Below are 23,706 nucleotides of genomic sequence, written 5' to 3'. Positions count from 1 at the left end.
TGCTCTGCGACGTGAATCAGAGCACAAAGTTGCATTGTCTTAATGCTCACATCCATCTGAATGCTCCGGAATACTCCTTCCAGTTGCTCAAGATGCCTTGTGATCTTCAGGAGGTGTCATGCTTTAAGCAGTCACCACTCCTGCAGTTGCAGCCGATGTTGCCGCTGTTTGTGGTCATCGGGTTGGAAGTGTAGGGATACAAAAAGGAGGGAAGGAATGAACTGTGTGCATTGCTGCTGAAGACAGCTTCTGCAGGATGTGCAGATGGGCCTTAGGGTTGTTACAGTCCTCTGGATTTCTGGTTGCTTGGGCGATGCTTGCTTGTGAATAATAAAGGGGCACCTTGCTAGGCAGAGATTGTTACACTGAGGAATAGATTGTGAATGCAAGTGGTGAGAGGAGTTACAGAAAGGAGTCTTCCTAGGCTTACACAGGCTGAGTATTATAAAAATTGCATTGGTAATAATTTTTACAAGTGGTACTATACTGTTCTGGAAAAGCATACATAAATGTTTTATTAGGAGCTCTGTAGCATATTAGATTTCCTTTTGCTGAGAGCATCTGACAGGGGTCACGAGGCTTATTTGAATGAATGTTTTATGCTTGGCCTCTTAAAACATTTCAGAGGGAGACTCTTTTTAATGAAACCATCAACTATGTTACTGCTTCTAGGAGTTCAAAAATCATAAGTCCTAAAGGACATGTATGAGAAGCCATTTTTTTCCCAAAGAATTGTGCTATGAAATATATAGGAGTGGATAAAGATTTTATTGGTAGTTGATTTGGTTCTGCTGCCGTGTGTACCCATGGCTTTTCCTCCCGTGAATGATGCTCTCATCTCATGCTTTTGCTGAGGAAATACTTCTGTTCCAGCTTATCTTCTTAGATTTTGCTTAAACTCTATAGAGGGAGGGGAAAAAGTCTTTTTTTTAGTCTAAAAATATTCTTTTGTTTCTCTTCATATACAATCAGACAACATTTTAGTACTTAGAGGACTATTGTAAAGAACACTGTGACAGCATGCTATGCTTCTTAAACAATACTCTTCTATAATTATGATTTCAGTGCCAATGTATTGGAGTTTTGAGGGCTAAAAATAAACGTGTATGCACACACATGCACGTCTCACCATGTTGGTTGGATTCTATCTCAGTAATTGTTTTTCACCATGGGGAGCAAAACCAAGTGGATGCAGTTCTTGCTGTTTGTTTTCCTTGATTTGAAACTCATGACGTAGTTGGCTCATTTTCTTTCTTTCACAGCAAATCTCTGATCTGAAAAAAGAGAACTTCAACCTGAAGCTTCGTATATACTTCCTGGAAATGCAAATGCAGCAGAAGTTTGATGGTCCCACTGAAGATATGTACAAAATTGTATGTGCTTAGAATATCATAAAAGAATTATGTATCTTTGAAGAGTTTGTTTAATGGGAAAGCTGCCTGTTTTATTTCTGAATCTTTCTCAGCTGGAAATCTCAGTATGACTACCTTATTCTGCCCTCTGACTGCTCACTGGAGGAGTCTGCTTCCTTTCCAGCAGTTCTTAATGGTATTTCTCCAGCACTGTGGCAGCCTGCTAATCAAAGTGGCAAACTTTCCAGTCTTTGTGGAGCTGTTTCCTCTGAAGCATGTAGATGAGGTTGTATTTGGGTTGTGTATAACTTCTTGTTTTATTGCTCCGTGTTCCTCTAAATCAGGAATTCATTTGTTTGGTTCCTATCTAAGTTTGTAGAAGAGAAGGTATGGTTTGGTTTGGTTTTCTTGTTTAAGTTTGAAGAAGGATTTGAGTCTATGCATCTGTGGGACAAGCATTTTTTTTTTTTTTTTTGTCTACATTCTACAAGGCATTCATTTTGGTAATGCAATGGCATTAAGTCTCCTCTGTAATAGAATGGAAACTTCAGTTTCTCTTGATGGTTGTCACAGTAGTTAAGTGCATAGCTGCCTGGCTAGGTCATGGTTTCAACTGAATATTGCTAATTGGTCTATTCTGGTCTTCAACACCTATTCTGGCCTGTCTTGTAATGGCTAACATATAGAAAACTATCTGTCAAACTTGTGTGGCAAGTAGTTTTTGTACAATGTGTTTTCCCAGGGTGTAAGAAAATCATTTTAAAATGATTAAAAGCCTCAATAACGAGATCTTTTTAAAAAGAAAATCACTAAATTATAGCTTCCAAGCCGTAGGAACTCCCAAGTTGATTTGCACCTCTTCCCACTGTAGTAAGCATACACACGTATTGCTTGAATACAGTGGTCCTAAATGCTTGACCCTTTTAAAATATGCTTTCATAAACTGAAATTGCTATGCTGATCTTATCCCACTGATATTTTATTTGCTGTTTGAAGCAAAAATAATCTATATGATGATGTTAACTTATGTATATGGTGACCTCTGAGTTCTCTGCAGATGCTTTCGTTCTTATGTTCTAGAACATCGAGCTGAAAGTTGAGATAGAAAGTCTGAAGCGTGATCTGCAGGAGAGAGAGAAGCTACTCATCAAGGCCTCGTGAGTACCAGTATATTAAAACTGTGTGTTATTTAAGATTTCCAAGGTTTTGCTTCTGTTTGTATGCTTTTTTTCCCTGATACTTCCAGAATATGAAGAGCACAAAGTAGCATTTTAGTGATGTTTTTCTAGAAACTGTCCCTTGTGATGCTGGATTGACACTTCAGTTCTTATACACACAATGATGTTGTCACAGAGTAACTTAAATATTAACTTCATTCCACTGTATTTTTTCAGATAAATGTGACTCCTTAGTTGAGAATGGGTTAGTGTTCCTATCAGCCTTAGCATAGTTTGTATAACAATTCCCTGTAGAGCTATTTCCTTTTAGACACCAGTTTCAAAATGAATCCAAGCTAGCAGTGACATCTAATGACTGCTACACAGGCCTCAGTTGCAATGGAATTTTCTCTGTGGCTGACCTCACGTGGCATTGAGTTGTTACTAATTACTTTTTTCAGTAGTTTGGAGTTCGAAGTAGATCCTGCAGGCCAGATTAATTTTCATTTGTAGCTGTCAGAAGGTTTCACTGGGCTTTGAATGGAACCTTGCATGAGTTCATAATAGCATGCAGAATTTAGAGTGAAATCATAAACAAGTGGTCATCCTTTGCTTAGTGAGGAAGTGTAAGAGAAGAAGGAGCTGGTAAGGAATTACTAATTACTAAAGAAGTGAGTAGGAGAGGTCTCAGCAGCTACATATCTTCAGTTTATTCCAGCGCTGCTCCTTGTAGGCAATACAGCTCTACTGAAGGCTTGATTGATACTGTACTTGGAAGCTTTAAAAATATGAAAGAAATAGTAACTATTTTTCATTGTGTGCTTATTCGTTGTGACAAGGATTGTGTGCAGCTCTCGTTGTACATCAAGCAGAGACTATACCACCAAAACTGTGCTGTGTAGATGTTTGTATTTTATCTTACAGTGACAAGCAGGTACAGATAAAGTAGAAGAAACTTCTCTGTAATCTATCAGTTGCTTTCACTAAAATGTTTTCTACTTTGATATGCAATGGGATTTCGATTATATATTATGGCCTTTCAGAAAGGCAGTTGAAAGCCTGGCCCAGGGTGGTGATGCTGAAATACAGCGTGTGAAAGAGGAGGCACAAAAGAAGTTACAAGAAATGGAAGGAATCTTGACTGGCAGAATAAACCTTCTGGAGGAGGTGAGTGCCTAAAATGGAATGAATAGTTAGAAATCTGTACTTTGTGCTATTTGAGATTTGATACTGTGATAGGTCTGTATTTTCAAAATTGCTTCAGCTTTCATGGAGAAATAGCTAGTGCAAATCCAGGAGGAGAAGAAAAGAGGGGAAAACCAAAACAAACAGCAAAAGGGAAAGTACCATTAGCTACTCTTAAAGCACTGAATAGGAGGATAGCAATTCTTCAGGAAATTCCTACCTTTGGATGCTATTTGGGTATGTTCAGAACAGACCTTTAAGTTTTGAATTCCAGTGGGGCAGCTTTGTTTCCAGAGCTGCAATCTCTTTTTAGAGGAAGAGGGGCTGCATTTTGGACACTTGTTCTGGTAAGGTCTTGGCTTCATAAATAGCTGAAACCACTCTGTAATAGCTGCTGTCATGTGGTTGGCACAGTTTATTCCCATATTTATTTTTAAGCCATTGCTGATGCCTTAATAGGGGAATTCTAGTGTATAGGCGCCATGAGGAAGAGTTGTCTCTGTATGAATAATGTGTTTCCTCAGAAGCAAGGAGACTTCTCTTCCTTGTAAAGAACAAATCAGATATTGAATGGCCTGTGCTGGAAATGCTTAAGTTCTATAAATAAACTCTTAATTGTTTTGCATCATTTAGTGTATATGCTTAAGTAAGGGATTACGTAACTGTATCTTTTGAGAGCATAGAGATCTGGTGCTCTTCTGTGAGTAAATAAATAGGACAACATTAAGCTCCAGTGTTTGCTTTTCTGTCTCTAAAGAATTATTTGGTCATAGAAGATATTGGTAGCAGTCTCATAATGCTATTTTCCATCAGACTGATTTAGCAGTGTTCCTAAAGCAGTGAGATCCTTCAGAGCTGAGCTATGGCGATTCATCACGACCTTTTCTGTAGCAAAACTGGGGTTTCTCAAAGCATTCCTTGTGCTATTGCTGAGGTAGAAAATGTCCCAAATTACTTACTGTAAAACAAAATGATTGATCAGACTGATGTTTCCTAAATCTGACATGTATAGTAGCAGATATTATTATCTCACAGTGCCGTAGTATTTTCTGTAGCCTGAAGGTAGTGTTGGCCTCTGACGTGATTTTTATTATGTTTGTGAATGTAAATACTGCAGAGCAGTATTAGTCACTTGTTCATGTAGTGCTGTATTGTTACACAGATCTGGGTATGAATTCCCTTTGGAGTTTTTGATTGAAAGACGAGTGATGATGAGGAGGGGAGAAGAGCAGTGAACTCTAGTGGAGAAGGGCTTTTTCTTCACATCCCATTCCCCAAGAGATCATCTTTGGAGGGGGGGGATCACTTGTTAGGCTTCAGGGAGGCTGATAGATCATAGAAGGCAAAACTCAGTAAGCACAGCAGGGAAGCTTACCACAGAAAAATGAAGATCTGAAGCAAATGTTACGTAGCGTATGACAGGTTTCTTTTGTGTGTTTTTGTTTGTTTTGTTGGTGGCTTTTTGTTTCCTAGCCCAGTGAGCTGGATTGCTAGAAGTTGACTGGAACATCTGGGTGTTCCCTCTATTTCTGTTGCTGTCCAAGGGAAACACGATTCATGCTTTATCAATGCTTAAATCAATCATCTTTGAGTTCCAGTTAGCTACAGTGAGGCTGTGAATATTGATTTTTATCCCTGATTGAATAAAACCTCCTTCAATCTCTTTAATTTCCGTCTGTTTCTTATGATGGTGGGAGGATAGTGGGGTAGAGTCAAATTATTTTAAAGCAAATTATCATAGCTAAATCTAAAGCGATAGCATAGGGGCACTTCTGTTTCTATTTCTGCTGTTGGATAGGGAATTTGATTTGCTACTTTGAAATGAACTTCCCATCTTTATGTACCACAGAAAATTGTTTAACCTGAACTTTTCATGTCTGTATTTTCAAGAAGTGTTTGCAAAGTGCTTGAGATAATTAGTGTGTGTTTGTTTGGTAAAGGCTCAGTGTATGAAAAACTTCTGTGAGCATTTTGTTCTCCTAGACATCAAAATGGTCTTTTTTTTTTTAATTAATTATTTTAACTACAGAATCTTAGGGCTGCCCAAGAAGAGGTGGAGAAAGCCATTGCAATGGCAGAGAAGGAGAAAACATTGAGAATTGTTGCTGAGCAGAAACTTTCTTCAGTTACAAATGCTCCTGCGAAGGATCTGGATATGATTGCAGGAGCTGAGGACAGGTCAGAACACTTGCTGATGATATTTCTAACCAGATGGAAGTTTTTTTTTACTGTTGAAGTGTAAAGAGTCAGCATGGGTATAGATTGCAATGGTTTGATCCTTCCCTGAGATAGATGATTGAGTGTTACTAGATATGCAATCAGCTTGTAAAGGAGTGCTGCAACCAGTTTACATGTTGCATGACAGCAAAATCTTTAAAAGATGTCTGAAAGTGTAAAAGAATCAATGTGCATGTGACGTGAACGTGTCCTGCTTTAAAGCTTTTTTGTAACTCTGCTGTCTTACCTTCTGCTTCCTGCTTTTGAGCCATTGCCTGAGTAGAGATTCACTCTTATCTGTGTTCACTTGCTGCTTCCGTCGTGTTTACATGCACTTCAGTCTTTGTGTATCCGTTGAGGTTGGTAAATCTAATGGGAAAAGAAAAATGTGTTTGAGCTTCACAGCTTTGATTATGCTTTGCAAAGCGTTGGTTTTGCTTTGTTTGGCAGGTAGTTGAAAAGGTGCCTGAGTTGTTTTTCAGGCGGGGCATACAGTCAGATCTCAACAATTGGAGGACTGATTTTATCCTAAATGTATTTAAAAACCAAGTAAAATACATGTCTGGTTAACCTAGTAAAGCTTTAGTAGCTTGGCTATGTCTGCCTGAGGTGGAAATAAGAACGTTATAATTTCATAGAATCTGTAATGCTTTGGAGTATCCTTTCCTGTCCTTTTCTGACTGAACCCTGAAGTTAGCTGCTCTGAGTCACTGCATAATTGGACTGCCCTGGTAATGGTAAGATATGTTGGCCTGAGGCTTTCATTTATCAATTTTAAAATACCGTAGGACCAAAGCGGTATTTGTAGTGTTTTTCAGACAGCTTTTATGTAAACATACAGATTGAAAACTGCAGATATGATACTGCAGGAGTTCAGAATTTGATGAAGTTGTTCTACTGCACGCTAAGTGATACTGCAGTGATTGTAACCTGGCTGTTAGGTCATCTTGTTCCCTTTCCCTTTATTTTCCCTGTCCTCTTTCAGTCTTTTAGACCGCTCTCTGGACACGGTTGCTCTCCTGAGTGACTTGAGCTGGGAAGGAGTGTGTTACAAAAGCGGTCCCTTTCTGATATACTTCAGTTTCCAGCTCTAGAGCTTGTGTGAAAACAGTGCTTCAAGTGTGGGAAGAAATTGTCAGTACTGAATCACTGAAATGAAGGCTGTGTGGAGTAAGGAGCTCTTCTGGTGATCCTGTATTGGCAGGATCCCCTATAACTCTATGGTGACAGATCTAAGTATTTGCAGGACCAGAAAAACGGTGCTAATGGAGGAAGGTATTTGACTCCTCGAAGTGAACAAAGTACTCATGTGCAGCACTTTAAACTTGTCTGAGTAGTGCATAGGGAATTCATGCTGTCTTAAAAAGATCCTTTCACCATCTGGGTAGCAAAACACTAAGAAGATCACAGCTGGCATGTTATGCCAGAAAGTTTTCAGGTATAACCCTTACATCTGTCAAAAAATGTTAGCATTGATTTTAATTGGCTTAAAGACCAGAGGTGCTGAGATGTGTCTGACTGATGGAGGTAGCCATGACCTAATTTTGAGGGGGTTGTGTGGAACTAGAATCAACTTTAGCCACAAATACAAGTGATGGTACTTGAGGGACCCTTCACGATGGTACATAATGATGTGTTCTAGGAAGCGGAATGCATTGATAAGCTTTTGTGTATAGGATAATGTAAACAAAATGTTGAAGCTTTAAGCATTTATGTTTAAAATACTTCTGGAGGAAAAGAAAAAGGAGTGCTTTGCAGATAGCTCGAATGTGTTTGTCTCTTGCTTTAAGTGGATGGCAGCTTTTCTAGCTTCTCTGGAGGGGGGGAGGGGGTTTGTAGAAAGAAAGGCTCCCTCAAATTTTACAAGTATTGTGTGGAGTCTTCAGCTAGGAAAGCTGCCTGCAAGATTTCTTGCAATAACTGTTGGGTTGCTGGTAGATCATGCAAGATTAATATGAAAAATCTTATAATTTTAGACTTATAGAGCGACTGAATCTGTCTTTGAAAAGTAAAGAAGCTGTAATTCAACATCTTGAAGAGGAAAACTCTCAGAGCAGACTTGGTGACGGGAACTTATCAGCAGAAAAAATCGAAGAACTTACCATTGCTTTGAGACATGAAAAAGATGGTGAGATAGAGGTGAGGAAACTGTTGCAACTGTTACACACAGTAAATCTCAGATGGTATGGGATTCTCAAGGTTTTATGTGTGGCAGTATGTGAGTGACTTAATAATAAAAAATCCTTCTCCACTGTTATTCTCTTCTCCCTTTTTTATCCCCTAAACAGTCATTGTTTATACTGTGTTTTGGCAGTCAGTATTCATCGTTACCAGCCATGCTTATCAGTCTTCCAAAGAGAGCTCATTTCCCTCTACTTTATACTTGTTTTATCATAGATACTGTGTAATTGCTTTACAGAAGTATATATTTAAAAGAAAAGCTAAATATTACTAGATCCACACCAATAGATGATAGAACTTCTACAGTACTGTAGGTTAAGAATGTGACCTGAGAGTTTGTTTTAGGAAGATGTTTCTCTACTCTTATTTGGAGAAAAAGCTTTATTAAAAGAGATAAGTGTTAAAAAAATTCTCTTGAAATAAAGTGAAAACATTGCTGTTAGCTTACAAAAGGTTCCAAGTGTTGTCATTGTATTTCTGTTGTCTCTTTAAGAGGAAAGCAGATACCTTGACAGCTTAAAGGTAGGAATAAGTCTGAAACCTTGCTTTTTTTGGTAATTTGCTTTTCCATTTGTTATTCACACCAACAAAACTGAAAGAAAAAGAAATTATGGTGGCTGTTGTGCTTCTGAGAAAGATTCATCCCTTTTGTTTTGGGACTTCGTAACAATCAGTGCAGAAACACCTTTTTGTTTCTGTCAGGAATAGATGAGAGCCTTCTTCAACTGAACTGAATTAAAGCTTCACTTCTGGGTGTTACTGCAGTGAAATCAATGTGTCAGGAAGAACTACCCTAGATTCACAAGATGATTTTGTGTCAAGGTGAAAGCAGGGTCATCTTTAATCATTTCAAAGCAAGTGGACAGACTTTTGGGCTATAGTACTTGAGAAAGGAAGCTGAACGTGTTTGGTGCACAGCTCCATTTTTATATAGATTATTCGTCTTTAAAAACCAATCTTCCCCAAAGAAAAGTGCTAATTAAAATCTCCTGTGTTAAAGGGATCCTGCTGACATAACTAAGTCTCATAAAAATGCACTTTTATTAGCTTACAAAGCAGAATTGTCGTGTCTCTCACTGAAGAATGCTGTTTTCTTTCATACTGTGCCCAGATACATCTGTAGACTTCCAGGAAGCAACTATGCATTCCTGCTTAAATGTTGACTATAGTACAGTTCTGAGGCTTATATACAGTGTTTTTCCTTGAAGTTCATTTTATTTAGTTTTAATGCTTAATATGTTGCTTCTGTGTTTAGAATCAATGTACTTGTTTTGTTCTTATAGGCTATTAAGATGGAGCTTAAAAATGAGAGAAATTCCTTGGAAAAAAAAATCCAGGTAAGTCCTAATTGTCTTTATGTATTTTTGGATACATACAGTGCGTGCTGGGATATCTTCTGTTATATGTTCATAAATATGGAGAAGTCTTGGCTAGAAAAGTAGTAAAGCAACTCGTTTGGTTAATATTTTTTTTTTTTAGGTGGCAGGAAGGATCCCTTGTTTTTGAAGCAATTTTCAGTGAAGCAGAAAGGCACTATTATCAAATATTAAAGCTCTATGGCCGGTACTCATGGCCAGCACATGATTAGGTTTCTTTTACTATATTCCAGGCTTATCTTTAAGATGATGACTTGCATTTGGGATGTATTTAATATTAGTAATTTGAATTATAAGATATGAGAACTTAGAGACTCTACTTATTAATCTGCTGCTGCAGTATCTCTTAGTAAGAAGTTAATGCAACTTGCACATAATCTAATTTAGTCTCTCGAAGAAGAGTTGCAAGAAAGAGAAAATGAGCTTGCTGTTGAAAAGAAGAATGGCTTGAAAAGGGATAAAACCATTCAAGGGCTAACTGTTGCACTAAAAGCAAAGGAAAAGGAGGTATGATGACTATGATCTTGCTATTTTGTAGATCCATCGCTGAATGTGTGTGCATGATGTGCATATTTCAGGGATTGTTTTCTCTCCCTATAACTGTTTAGGAAGCTGCTAGTAGATTCTAAATTGTTCCTGTCATGCATGTAAGCAGTTCTCTTCGTTATCTAGAGCTTTGGGCCTTCAGCTGGAGGGGGAAGGGAAAAGGTACTTAACTGATGCTTTCTCCCTTAAGAACTTAGAGGAAAAATGTTTTCATTTACACACTGCTGTTTATCAGCTCTGAGTACCACTTAAAAGGTATGAGAAGTATTTTTTTTGTTGTTGAGTAAGTAGAGCTGTCATAAAAGAAGGTGAAATAGTAGGTCAATGTCAGACAAAATTCGAATTTTATGGAAGAGAGGGAAGTGTTTAACTTGAGTGATAGGCAGTCCTAGTGAGTATGGTATGAGGCAAGAGTTTCTTTATGTGAGATTTATTATGATGTATTTGATATTTTTGTTCTTAAAAATCTTTGTTTTGCGTAATTGGCTGGATGGATAATGAGGTGGTGGGATAGCTATTACTGAGTCGCCATCCCTTGGAAATAACTTTCTATGTAGTGTTCATTTTACTTTACTTAAAGAATGAAGAACTTGCTTCTGAAGTTGAAGCTCTCACTGCTTCGTTGGCTAAGGCAAGAGAGGCAACTCATCAAGCACACATCCAAAAATTCAAGGTAAGCAAGCAGTTAATGTGGCTTTCCCTTTCCCTGCACCTTCCTTCTCTGTATTTCTACATAACATATATTGCTTTGTGTTTGAAAGTAAAGGATTGGGAAGTAGTTCAAAGAGTTGTTTTTTTTGAATGTTTAATCTTTTTTATGTAATACATTTTGCCCAAAATATTTGTTTAAATGATTGAATCTTAAAATATCAGATTTCTTAGTTCATTTTCTTCTATAACAATCAAGAACTAAATAAGAAAAATGTAGAAGCACAATGAGTTGAAGATAAAGGTGCAATTATTTGTGGAGTTGATGATACTGAGTTCTCTGAATTGGATGTTTTGGTTGTTCTTCAAAAACTGCACTAACAGCTCACCCTTCCACATCAGCAGAGTTAAAAAGGACCTGAGAGACTTGTTTGTATTTGTATTTCTTCATATAATCAATGTAAAGCCACTGTTTAAAAAAAGTCATCTTCCTGCAACATCAGTTTCACTTACTTTTGAATGTGCAAAGGAGACAAGACTTTGTGTTGCTAACCTGTGTGTAATATGTAGTACGTAAAACAGGAGAAAGTAAATTCTGTTTCAAAACAGACCACATAATGTATACCAGCTAATCTTAAACTGAAGTGTAATAAAAGGTAGACTTGCAACATTCAGTAATTAGTATTAATGGCAGTAACGACTCCCATTGTGATGAGTGTTCATCATTTGCTCTCAAATCAGTGGAAATGGAAGAGGTTGATATGCTTGCTTCTGCAGTATTCAGCTAAAGCTTTATAACTGTCTGTATTGGCTTTTGATTTCAAAATCTAATTGAAATAGTAGTATTTAGTTCTCATAGAGCACTTCCATTTTTTTCCAAAAGAGGTTTATTTCACATAAACCTGATTTTAAGTGTACGGTATTGAGACAAGTATATCCTGTGTTGTCTCTGAGTCACTTTGTCCTCTGTGTGAAACTGTAGTTTGTTTGCTCTTTAATACCACACAAGTACTGCTTTATGAAATATTAGTCTAATTTTAACCCTTTTATTTTTGAGCTTGATTATTTTTTGAGTTCTGGGTTTAAAAAGTGTGCAATGAATCCTTCCTGCCCACAGAACCCATATTGCATGGTGTGTGACAGAGCAGGCCTTCCTCCTCATTACTCTGCTCCTTAGCTACAAACTTGAGTTGAAGGCAGTTCTCTGTGAGTAGATCATAATGCATAGCACACTGCTCCTGCCACCTGTGTTGTGAACTTCCAGGAGGCCAGTTGTAACAGAATGTGATAGTGAAGAAATCACACTTGCTATTTTATATACTTCATATGGGTATGATTTGATAACTTCTTGGCCTAGTCTGGATTCAAACTGACCCCAAAATAGAAATTTTATGTAATGAGAGCTTTGGGAACCAATAATAACACAGTCTCATTTGTGCTGTGGACTCCTTTGCACGCCAACCTTCATCTAATTCTTACTTATCTAAGACTTTGTCTTATGTTAGATGTCACTGAAAGCTTTGTTACGTTGGATACTTGAGACAATTTTTAGTATAATGTTGGTATGTTATTTGGGTAACTCATCTCATTGGATTTTTGGTACCAGAAATTTAAAGTGGTATGAAAAGAGCACATGTGGGGAAAGCAGCAGCAGTAAAACTTGCAGGTTGCACCAAGTACCTGTGTAGGCTTTGACTGCTGCTTTATGTTTCAGGGTGCTGAGGATTATCAAGCTCTCCTGATGGAAAAAGAGACCCTCTTAGCAGAGCTGCGTTCAGAAAACCTCACAAAAGATGCTGAGAATCATAAACTACAACGGAGGATTAAAAGGACTGATCAAGAGCTAAATGATCTGAATTTAGAAAAGGAGAAAATGGAGAAGGAGCTGGATGAAGCACAGCTGCAGAAGAGTAGAAGTGACAAAACCATTAATGTTATTATCATTTTTTTTCTTTCAATAAGTTAAATACTGTGTTTGTTTGTTTGTTACTACCATGTCCTTCTCTAACTGTATGGGAACAGTTGAATCATGGCCTGAACCTCTGATGGACCATCTGAGGCGAGTGCTGAGTCAGCTGCAGGGGCACAGGTGAACACAATTTCACCTGAGTGACTGGAAGGCTCTCAGGTGAAATTGTTGCCAGGCTCCACCCCTCCTAGACCCCATTTAAGGGCTGACTCCCCAGGAGGAAGGATCCCTACGTGGAGATCCTTCCTCTTGGAGCCCTTCTGTGAGCCCAGGATATGGGTAAGATCTTTATTTCATTTCTCCTATGTAATGCGATAATCTCTCTGGTCCGATACCTGTATACCTGTTTGCCATACACTAACAAATTTAAATTTTTAACTGATGCTTTTTTTGGAAAGGCAAATGTATTTGCTCAGTGTTCAGAATAATGTGGCCAAGAAGGCCAAGGAAAATTCTGGCACTTAGTCTGCATAGAGAAGTATTCTTTAAATCTTACTTTGATAGCCTTGGTTAAGTCGTGGATAGTCTTCATAAGCAGTAAATGGTAGCTGTTTGCTTCAGTTTTCTGATTGCAGTCTGAACATGCCCAACGTAGAATGTATGTGTTACTTCTTCTGTATTTACCGTGTTACATGTCTCCATTGTCTTAAATTGCAATATGTGTAAGTTCTAATGCAGTGCAAGTGTAAGAAGCCAGCTGTTGCAACCTGAAACTTCCGTTTGCTTTTTGCTCTCATAGCTGCATCACTGTAAAGGCTGTATAACTAATAGCAATTTTTGCTTGTAAAATCCCCAAACCGCAACTTGGTATATATAAGAAAAAGGGTGCATCTGTTCCTTAATCTTACTTCATATTCTCTTTAAGGCTTTCTTTAAACCTTAATGTAGATGTCTAGACAGGTTCTTCTTCCAGCATGCACAGGTCATGCAACAAAGTGAATGGCTGGGCTTCCTCTTCCTTTGTAAAAAGGATGTACGTTCTGCTGAGTGCAGACATTAAATGCTTCTCACCTCTATTGCCATGCAGATTTTTCTTTGCTTAGGGCAGCACCCGCATGATGGGTGGACTCCTGCCTGGTTGCCAAGGCTGGTACTTTTCAGTTAAATATTAGCCTCTTTCTACATAACATAAAAGATCAAATGAGCTTGTACTTCTTTAGTTTATATTTTGCCCTACTTATTGAATAAGGACTTTATTTAATATAGTGCGTAGACGTGGATATTGCTGCCCTTGCAATATCGCTTAAAACCAGTAGAGGGATCTCTTTACCTACAAAGCAATAAGATCTTTCCCCCCCTTCAGCCTGCTGTATTTATTTAACTTACAGTTTTGGTTGATTGTCAGCTGTGGTTAGGCTCCTGTCACACAGTCTTTATCTTTGCTATGCTTTGAAATTTCTTCTGGGTGTTGAGGTTAAGGGGAGAAAGAACAGATAGCTCCCATCAGTAAAACAGCCACAAAGAACATATTTTATTGATTTAAGTATTTTGTCTTTAACTGTCTTCTCTATTCAGAATCTTTTTTCATCTTTAAGGGGAGCTAGAATATAAATCTGTATGGGAAAGGCACAAAAAATAGGACTGAGTAGGGATTTGCCAGGGGATTCAAAGTTACTGGTATTACAGAAATCTATTTGACTCCATTATGTCCAAGTTTTTCATGTAAATGACTAGTTCCTTGGGGAAAAGCATGCCTGTCAAAAGATGAGCAGTCTTATAAAAATTATATCCCTAACCTATTTCCTACTCCTTGCAGAACAGCTGCTTCAATTTCAGAGTTGCTAGTACATTTGGATAGAGCAAGACTGCCTGTGAAATGTTGCCCATTAAGTAGTAGATATGTGGGAGTAAAAAAATATGCTGTGATATTTCACTGTTTGACAAATAGGAAACCACTTCAGTGATCTGATGCAAACCTCTTACGAGACAGCCCTAAAAATCCTATTCTGTTTATGCCCTGAGTTACCTATTTATCAGTGTTTCTACTCTGTTAGGACCATTCTTGCTAGCTTTATTCTAAGCTGTCCTACCTCTTCCTCCCGTACAGGGAAGGTTTTGGTGACTTTTCATATACAGTTGTTGGGGTAATGGCAATTTTTTTCACAATATATCTGTTTAAGACAAAAAAGAGGGCAGAGGGAGGGGAAGCAAACCTCTGGCTGAGGTTCTTCTCCTGGCTGAAGGTGATTTGGGCATTACTGTCCTCCAAGGGAAGATGCTTAAGCTAAGCTAAGACTGCTGCGTGTGAGCTGATCATCCAAACTGGATGGCCCACAGTATGAGTCTTCTGAAACAGCACATGTTCTTGACCATTGTCCCTGGCACAATGGGTTGGATGCTCCAGCTTTTCCTTGTGTCAACTTAAAGTTTTTAAGTTCAGAGCTTTCCAGAAGCTGCTGTTGAGTTCTGCATCACTTTAGCTCTTTTAAACAAGAAACTTTGGGCATTTATTCTTCCATACAACTGATGAGGAATAAACATCACAACCTTCTACTTGTGTCCACCATCTTGCTACATATATAACATCTAGTTTTTCTTGATCAAAGCCTTTGTCTAGCCTCAGATCATTCGAGCACTTTAACCATTGTTTCTCTAGGCCTATATATAGACAATTAGAGTATACTTTCTAGTTCCTCGTATTTGTTTACTTGTTTGGGAAGTGCATAACTGATTAGGTAGAATTTATTATGTAGTCTTCCCACATGTAAGTTGGGCTGAGAGGGAGGTTTTGTAGCTTCATGACTTAATTATCCACAAGTCTGCTTCCCATCTGATGAGGGGGAGGCATCTGCACCAGCCTTTGACGTTATTGTGTTTCGCATTCATTTTTCTTAGTTCAGCTATCGTTAATCATAGGAAAGTCTCTTGGGGAAAAAGGTTGGCAGAAGGAATAGCAAAGTTTATGCTCTGAGAACATAGGTACTATATTATCCTTGCAACTCAATGTATAGAAACCAATATATGTTCTCCCAGACAATTTGAGTGGTCAATGAGTTCAAGCAACCTGCTATAGTGATGGATAGTTTTGTGTGTTACAGAATTCCATCTCATGCAAGGAAAATAATTTTCAATCTCAACTCTTAACTTGTTTGGAGAAGGATTAAAAGGAATATTGGAGGCAGAAATACCAGAGGCAAACTCTCACAGGCCTTTCCATTTTCTGCAGTAATCTGTATTGCCAGTCCAGCTCTTTCCCTAAACCTAGCCATAGTATATGTGCTGCTTTAAAGGCAGAAACATAACTTCTGTGCCTGACAAGTGCTGTACACTGAAAAGTTTGAGGCTAGGGTATAGGAATTGTAGTACTGTTATTGCCAACAGCATGTTTTCCATCTATACACGTCTGCCTTTTCACTTAAATCTATTTATGGTCTTCATAAAGAGAAACCACAGAGTAATAATTGCTTGAAGTTCCAGGCCAAATCACAAGTGTTCCTTTAAAATTTGCTTATTGAGTTCTGATAAAATAGCTCCAAGAAGACATAAAGATAAAAAGGAGTCAACTTTGCAATGCATCATAAAAGTCTTAATGTTACAGTTAGCCCTTTACTTCCAGTTCGAGTGTTGTAGGTGATGTGACACACTTGAAGAGTTCCGTAGCTGAAAGCCAGAAGGCTCTGCAGTACTCAGACCTTACACTGCTTCTACTCTACACTGCAGTTTATAGTTAGTAAAGATAGAATGGAAGCATATTTCAGTTAAGTACGCATTTACAAAACTTGGAACTGGTGCTGTAGTTCTCAGTTTTCTTAGGCAAACAAGTAGTTACTTTGGGGGTGAAAAAATTATCTTTATTAGTTTGCAGAAGTAAGTGCGTAAGTTTATCCATTCTTTGAAACAAAGCAACAGTTGATGAGGGTTTTTGGGAGCTATTAGGAATGTCTTAGCTGATTCCTGATAATGAAGCTAAAATTAAGCAAGTAAAGCAAAACAAGTTGCAAATGACAATTTGTATTTAATGTGCAAAACAGACATAAAGCAGGGAAGTAGTAAAGTGATGCTAAAGATTTGATGTGAACCTGCATGAAGCAAGGTAATTAAGTTAAAAAAAGGACATAAAGCAGTTTGTAAAGAGAATGCAATTAAAGTGTCACTAATACTATTTCCCTGTACCTAGGATAAGAAAACTATTGAATTTTAAATCCCGGTGGAGGTAAAAGTGAAGTTTATAGGTGACTACCAGATGTGCGGACTATTTAAAGGGCTTATGATACTCCACAAATGGGCCCTTTTTTGAAATAAGAGGAAAACAAATTAATTTGAAGATGTGGGCTCTGTTACCCCATTCTTTGTGTCTGAGGAGAAGCTTAAGTAGCATAAAACAATGTGGAAATGGTGTAACTCATCTTGGAGTCTCAGGGAAAGGAAAAGAGCAAATGACAAACTGAATTACCCATAACCTTTTTCTCCTATTTCTATCAAAAGAATAAGGAGACTCAGAAGTGAGTGTTGTGACAGTAGCAACATGCATGTGCGTGATATTCCTAACAGCCTTGGTGGCCATTCATTCAGTGTGAAAAGCATTTAAACTAGAACAGACTAGATTTTTAGAAAGCAATGCTGGCACCTTATCTAAAAGTTTTCTTGAAGTATATTTGTAGATATTGAGAGAAAGATATTGACTTCAGTACATTTACCAGAACACGTAGTGGTATGTGTAATTTAAAGTAATCGAAAGTTAAGCTATGAATGTGGTTTGTCAATCTTGAACTTTTATTAAAATCGATTTGCTAAATATTCAGTTTCATTTTTTGTAGGATCTTAGAAATCAAGTAGAGAAATTACACGGTGAAATGGCTGAGAAGGAAAAAGCTGTTGAACATCATTACAATATTCTTTTGAGCGAAAGCAATCAGCAATTGCAGAGCCAAGAACTACTTATCAAGCAACTAACAGACAACGTCAGTCAGAAGAATCTATTGCTTCAGGTAGGTAGGCCTGAGTCGAAATGAAAAATGTGAAGTTATCATTTGATTTTGTGCAAGGAATGATTACGAAGTCCCATTTGTATTTGGATTTGCTGTTGATTTTGATGATAATCCTTCCCTTCTTATAATACTGTATTTGCAGAATGGACATATAATTATGGGGATCTGTGCCATTAAATAGATTTCTTACTAGGGTTATATTAAACACTCGGACAGAGGGGAGGATAAAGCTTTTCTAATATTCATGCAGAATTTTCGCTGGTGTGATAAGATAGTTAAAATCTCTGCAGTGCCTATGATTCACAATTTGTGCAAATACTGGAGAAACTAGAAGTTGAGGAATAGGTATAGACAGTGAAATATTTTCTCTCTTTTTTTGGGGGGGGGGGGGGGGGGGGAGGAACGGGGGGACGACAAAGAGCCAACTCCAAACAAGGTATGTGAGATTGTAGCTGCCTGAGTGTTCAAACAAGTCTTGCTCAGAGCTCTTATAGCTGGAGGTATGATCCTGAACAGCGCCAATGGTGCTCAACCAGCACTGTGACAACTAGTAATTGAGGTTGGTCTGCACCAAAGTGCATGCATAAATACTGCTGAGTTTTCAGATTTAATCAGCATTTTCTCTTTTTTATTTTGTTAGTATTTAAAGGATTGAATAGCTGGCTGAAGCTTTTGTCTCTTTTTTTCTTTTTTTTTCATTTCTGTTTTGAGCTTCTCCTTGGTAAAATTTATAAAGGACATTCTGGATCATTCTTGGTTATTTCCTCAGTTTTGTTTCTGTGTATATTTTTCAGCATAAAACCAGAGTGAGTTTTGCCAAAACGTATCATTGTTTTCCTTTGTTAGAAATCTGATGAAACAATTAAAGAAAAGGAAGCAGAATTCCAAGAGCTGCTGAATAAGTACAAGAACCTTCTAAGAGACAATCAAGAACTTGAGCTGAAAAATGAGGGCTTGGTAAAGGAAAAATATGCTGCACAGTCTGAACAGTCAGTCATCAGGATAGTCAGAGAGTTAGAGGTGAGTTTCATATAACTGTGATCATTTGCAGGTAAATACTCTGAAATTAATGATGATTTTTCCCTTTGGCTTCATGCTTGTGAATTTGTATGCATGGTGATCCATCCATGTAGCAAGGGGCAGCTCTTCTTTCAGACCAGTACCGTTTTGGTCTGTAACAAAATGATAACAATGACTTTAGTAATTGAGTTATTATTTTTAGATTGCTTGAAATGTTTTACAAGCCTATGATTGTGATGCTCTTGATTTGACATTAAAAGCGTACATAGAATTGTGCATTGATGAGCTTATAAACTTGACTCTTGAAAAGTGCATAAGATAACTTGTCTGCCTACCATCCAGATGTAGAATTTTGTGGTCATTGGGGTATGGATACTTCCATGAATGGGGAAGTATCTCTGCTACTGAAGAGCAGTACAAAGGAGAGCTTGTGCCCTCCTAGTTGGTAGGGGGAAAGATGAAACACATGTAGTGAACACAAAAGAGAAGGGGATCTTGAGGATAAAAAAAAAAAGGGGGGGGGGAGGTAGGAGCAAAGATGTGTCTAGAACAAGAAAAATACTTTAAAGCAAGAGAAAAAAGGAGATGGTATGAAAGTATATATTTAAAAAATGTTAAATAATATATGCCCTTTATTTTATTTGGTGCCCTAAATTAAGGACTGTTGGTACCTGAAATGTGAGGTCAAAATTCAAAGTCTCAAAATATAGATTTAGTTACAGTTTTCCCTCTCTATTTTGGTAGTAGCCAAAAGGAAAGATCAAGGGCTGATGAGAAACTTTTGAATCACTTGCTGACTCCATCAGTGCATTGTTTATTGTTGCGTCCAGATTAGTAGACAAAGAAGTTTCTTTTAGAGAAACCTTCCATTTCTTATTGTTTTTATATCACTTGCAATGTAGTTTGTTACGATCTCCAAAAGGATTATGCAAAGCAGCAAGAATTAGACTGATACTTCCTTATGGTGGAGAAAGCTATTTCATTTCTTTAATAACATATTGGTTATTAATGACATTTTCTTGAGGATATTTAAAATAAAAAGAGCCAATGGCAAAGGAAACATGAGTGCTGTGTGTACTCTCACGTTCTGAATACACTAATGATGGAATGTTTACTATGTTGGGGACCAGATTATTAAATAAGGTACGTGCAAGCACAGTCTGTGACATGAGTTATTTGGCAAGTGCAGAGTGAAGGAGCTGCATCACGGTTGGCCAGGGTACCAACAAAGAGTATAACAAAGCACGAATGAATATACATACAGAGAAAATAAGGTCTGTGAAAGGCTGTGTAGAAGTTTTACCTCTGTAAAACAAACTGCTGTGTGTGCATGTACCTTCTGTAGTGAAGAGACCTAGTAGTGATGGGAAATCATATAGAATTAATACAAATCCAACAGTAATTTTCTTCTGGACACCCCACTTCAGGTACAGGTGTATAACCAGGAAAGAGAACAGTGGCAAGTGAAGCCATGCATGGTAATGACCCAGTACCCACCTGCTAATCACAACCTATTCTGTATTGCTGGTTCACTTAGTGATTGTGAACAATACCTAATCACAACCCTTTGTCCTCTCTGCTCAAACTCTGTGTAAGATATCACCTCTAAGAACCCCCTTGGCATATTAATCATAAGTTTTTGCAGACAGATTATCCGGAACTCTGCTCTCATTGGCTGCTTTAGACTCTTTGATGACTTTGCAGTGCTGCACCAACTCTCAGCAAATGCACAGTGGGATCCTCCCCACCAGAGAGAACAGAAACCGAGCTCTTCTGGCCTCAGTGATCTCTAAAGTTGAAGAAACGGAATTGAGAGATGCAGAACTTTCTCTCTTTCATCATACCTTTTTACTTTATTTTAATGTAATGATAAATTTTAAAGCAACCAACATCCAAAGCTCTGCTGGGTGCCTTGGCCAGGCCAGGGAAGATAAATGACAGTTTCCAATTAAAGTTTGGATTCTTGAGCCACTGTTACGGGCTAGAGAGAGCAGGGGAGGGAGGGAGTGTGCGAGAGCACTGCTGATGAGGTTAGTCATGCAACTGCTGACTCTGGTATCTATGAAGTCTTGGAATTAAGTATTTTTTACAGCAAGGAATTTAGAAGTGCAATGGGCTCATACAATTTTAAAAACTGTAGATGATTTTGTGCTTAATGCTGCTCTCTCGCTACCGATACCCCTTTACTTACAAAGCTGTTTTTGTTGGACAATTTGTTAGGCAAATACATTTCTAACAGATTTTTAGACCTTTGCAGTTCATTTCAATACTGAGAAAAGCAGGAAAATTGAGAACAGTATGTGTGTTTCTGGGTTCTGTTGTGTTACGTATATAGCCTTGCATACAGCAGTAGGGAGCCACAGTGATGTGGGTTTTAATTCTAAATAGGTTTCTCAGAGTGTCCAGAAGAATCCTTGGATTTGCTGTGATATCTCTCCATAATGTCTGTTTCTGAGAAGGGGAGCTTATGTGCCACTCAGGGGTGGAGTAGGAAATGAGAGCAGCTGAAACCTGATGTTTCTGCAAACAACACAGCACTTTTTAATTCCTGTACGATCAGCACATTATTTGACTTTGGTTATAATTACTGCAGTATTTTGGGAGTTAATGCTGTGCAGCCAGGGGATTGAAGAAATACTGTATGTGCAGTTGTGATGTCTGATTTACTGCAGTTGGTGAAGTTGTAGTCAAAGCATGAAGTCATTGGTGTGTAGCCAGTGCTGCAGTTGTTGGGTGCCCTGAGAACCAGAACTGGTGCAGCTCAATGGATGTGTCTCAACTGTAAAACTGATGCAGTGTTGTTGCTCAGTCATCAGGGAGATGGAAGGTGATGTAGCTGATTTTTTTTTAATACAAGGGTCTATTAAACAATTATCAGTGCTTTGTAGTGGTTGCTTCCAGTCTCTTCAGATTGTTGTGAATGCATAAACTGGGAAGGAGTTCAGCTTCTGATCTGATGAGATTAGTTTACAGCTGAAATCAGCCATCATGTCACTATCCTTGTGTCCACACGCTGCAGCCATGATGCTTTTCACTGTTACACTGAATGTAACCTGCTGGTGGGAATGGATGGGATCCGTGTACTGCACCATTTCCATATTAGCAGCATTTCATCTTAGCAGAGTTAGCCTGATGAGGTGATATTTGCAGATCTGTTTATAGTCCAGTAATCTCGCCATATATATCATCAGGAGGGGCCATGAGTTCCTCAGAGCCATCAGCTTTTTGACATTTTCTGTGGTTGAGATGACATCTTCTAAAAGTCAGCAGCAGTCTTTAGCTACAGTAATTTCCATCTTCGGGTCTATGACTCACTGGCCTGTAACGATTTTGATCTTATTAGTGATTGGTTCATTTACAGTAGACCATACATCCTGTTCCCTGCAAGGTTATAAGAAGTGATCAAATCCTGGTGCTAATGGCTGCCTGGCTGGGTCAGTGCTGGGCTACGGGTTGTGGCCTCATCTCTGCCATTCATCCCCTGACCTTCACAGATTTTGAAGTGATCCCAATGAGGCCACCGAATATTCCTGTGACGTTGCCAGTAGGTTACTTATTGCGGAGGTACAAACCTTTTACTTTCATGGCTTACAATTGGAGAAACCTTTTAATGAAAATAAGTGATGTTTTCCACCGCTGCTGCTTAGCAATAGCATTTCAGATTTAAATATAGACTTTAATGTATTAGATTGCCTGCTTTCATGGGAATATAAATCTTCCACTGCAATATGGTCCTGGATGTCTTGCAGCTATCTCTTCTAACACATTTTCCCTCACACCATGTGTCAAGAGGTTTAATGTTTCATTAACTCCCACAGCATTATGGTCTATGTAAGTTACAGAGCTGCCGTATGTTTTGTGTACCTTTGGGGAGTTGATTGGAATAATTCACTCCTACGCTTTATTTAGAAGTGACAGTAATAATGTACCCCCCAAAAAATGTTCGTGCTGTATTTTTTCATCCTTATTATTCATGGAAGAATCTGAATAATCAAGAACGCTTCTTCATGATTTTGCTAACCTTTACCTAGCTAATTGAATTTAGAGTTTGTAATAATTTGCCTATAGTCTGTGACATTTGGAGTTAAGAAACAGCCTTTGTCTCCAGTAACGGAGGAGAAAAACGTTGGGAGGTTTTCATGAGGTTACTCAGATTTTGGTGCAAATGTGGAACTGAATTAGCTCGTGAATTCAGGGTAAGAAAAGAGGCAAGGTTCTGTGCAGCACTGCTTTGCTAAGCAGCAGTCCCAGCCCCTGAACAATTGGTAACAGCCGTTAATTTGCGTGTCCTAAACTCTTCAGAGTGACATTACTCAGAACGAGCTTCTAATTAGGATTCAGTTCTGTAGTATTTTCAGTAATAATTGCTAGGCTTGTATCAGACATATGGAAGAGTTCACCAGAACTTTTAACAGACTGTTAACCAACTAAATTAAGTCAAAAGATTTATTTCTTCCTGTTCCTTTTGTGTCATTGATCAGTGTTGTTGTCAGTGACGAACCCTTTTCCAAACTGAATTGCAATTGGAATACTTTATGCTTATTCTTATAAGGCTGGGATTCCTGCACGTTGCTAAGAGTCCTTAACTCAGGCTGTGAGATTCATTTTTTAATGCTTTTTAAAAGGTATTTTTTATTAATGGACTCTGGATCACCCATCTCAGCCTGTTTGCCTTCGTGTTTCCCAGCACTCAGCCAGCAGAAGTCATTGCTATGTGCTGCTTCTCTGCTCGCCTTGACAGTAAGCTTGACATTAAGCTCAATATGATGCCATTCACCTATAAAATAGTATTTAATGTACAAACAACACAAGAACCTTGAAACGTGTGTTAGGGCTCCGTTAGGGATGGTGCTAGTGGAGCGTGATGAACGCAAACAAAGACAAGGTCACTTCTTCAAAGAGCCTGCAGGGTTAAGTGGCACGAGCTGCTCTTTCAGCAGTGAGATCTGTTATGCAGATTACTCAATGGAAATAATTTGATCAAAACTTGATTACATTTGCAAAATATTATTTAACATGTTTGCTAGCACACTGTGAAGTACGAGCATAAATAATCAAAAGTAAACAACAGTTGTCCTTGCTTTTGTGCTGTTTACTTTGCAGAATATGAATTTTTCAAATTAAGTC

General features: G+C 38.2%; 1 protein-coding gene and 1 long non-coding RNA gene across 5 annotated transcripts in view; one reads left to right on the top strand and one right to left on the bottom strand.

The window, feature by feature from the left end:
• The window catches only part of CDK5RAP2 (CDK5 regulatory subunit associated protein 2), a 78,515-nt gene that overhangs the window by 10,038 nt on the left and 44,771 nt on the right, over window positions 1-23,706 (top strand). For 3 of the 4 annotated variants that reach the window (XM_040649272.2, XM_040649271.2, XM_040649273.2), the window contains 11 exons: window positions 1,263-1,373; window positions 2,433-2,509; window positions 3,553-3,676; window positions 5,724-5,872; window positions 7,888-8,050; window positions 9,376-9,429; window positions 9,856-9,975; window positions 10,595-10,687; window positions 12,377-12,595; window positions 17,389-17,559; window positions 18,406-18,579. In XM_040649272.2, the coding sequence (XP_040505206.1) occupies window positions 1,263-1,373; window positions 2,433-2,509; window positions 3,553-3,676; window positions 5,724-5,872; window positions 7,888-8,050; window positions 9,376-9,429; window positions 9,856-9,975; window positions 10,595-10,687; window positions 12,377-12,595; window positions 17,389-17,559; window positions 18,406-18,579 (1,455 nt within the window). Of the gene's footprint in view, window positions 1-1,262; window positions 1,374-2,432; window positions 2,510-3,127; window positions 3,155-3,552; window positions 3,677-5,723; window positions 5,873-7,887; window positions 8,051-9,375; window positions 9,430-9,855; window positions 9,976-10,594; window positions 10,688-12,376; window positions 12,596-17,388; window positions 17,560-18,405; window positions 18,580-23,706 lie in introns of those variants that run through there. The other variant, XM_040649274.2, reaches the window with a different exon arrangement.
• LOC121107094 lies at window positions 416-3,061 on the bottom strand. The gene is made up of 3 exons (XR_005840525.2): window positions 2,932-3,061; window positions 1,130-1,274; window positions 416-900 (listed from the first exon to the last, which is right to left on the bottom strand). It is a non-coding gene; the product is annotated as an uncharacterized LOC121107094 (long non-coding RNA).

This window comes from Gallus gallus, chromosome 17 (genome assembly GCF_016699485.2).
Source record: "Gallus gallus isolate bGalGal1 chromosome 17, bGalGal1.mat.broiler.GRCg7b, whole genome shotgun sequence".
Taxonomy (NCBI): domain Eukaryota; kingdom Metazoa; phylum Chordata; class Aves; order Galliformes; family Phasianidae; genus Gallus; species Gallus gallus.
The sequence above is the reverse complement of the archived record's forward strand: the minus strand, read 5'-3'. Positions and strand labels throughout refer to the sequence as shown.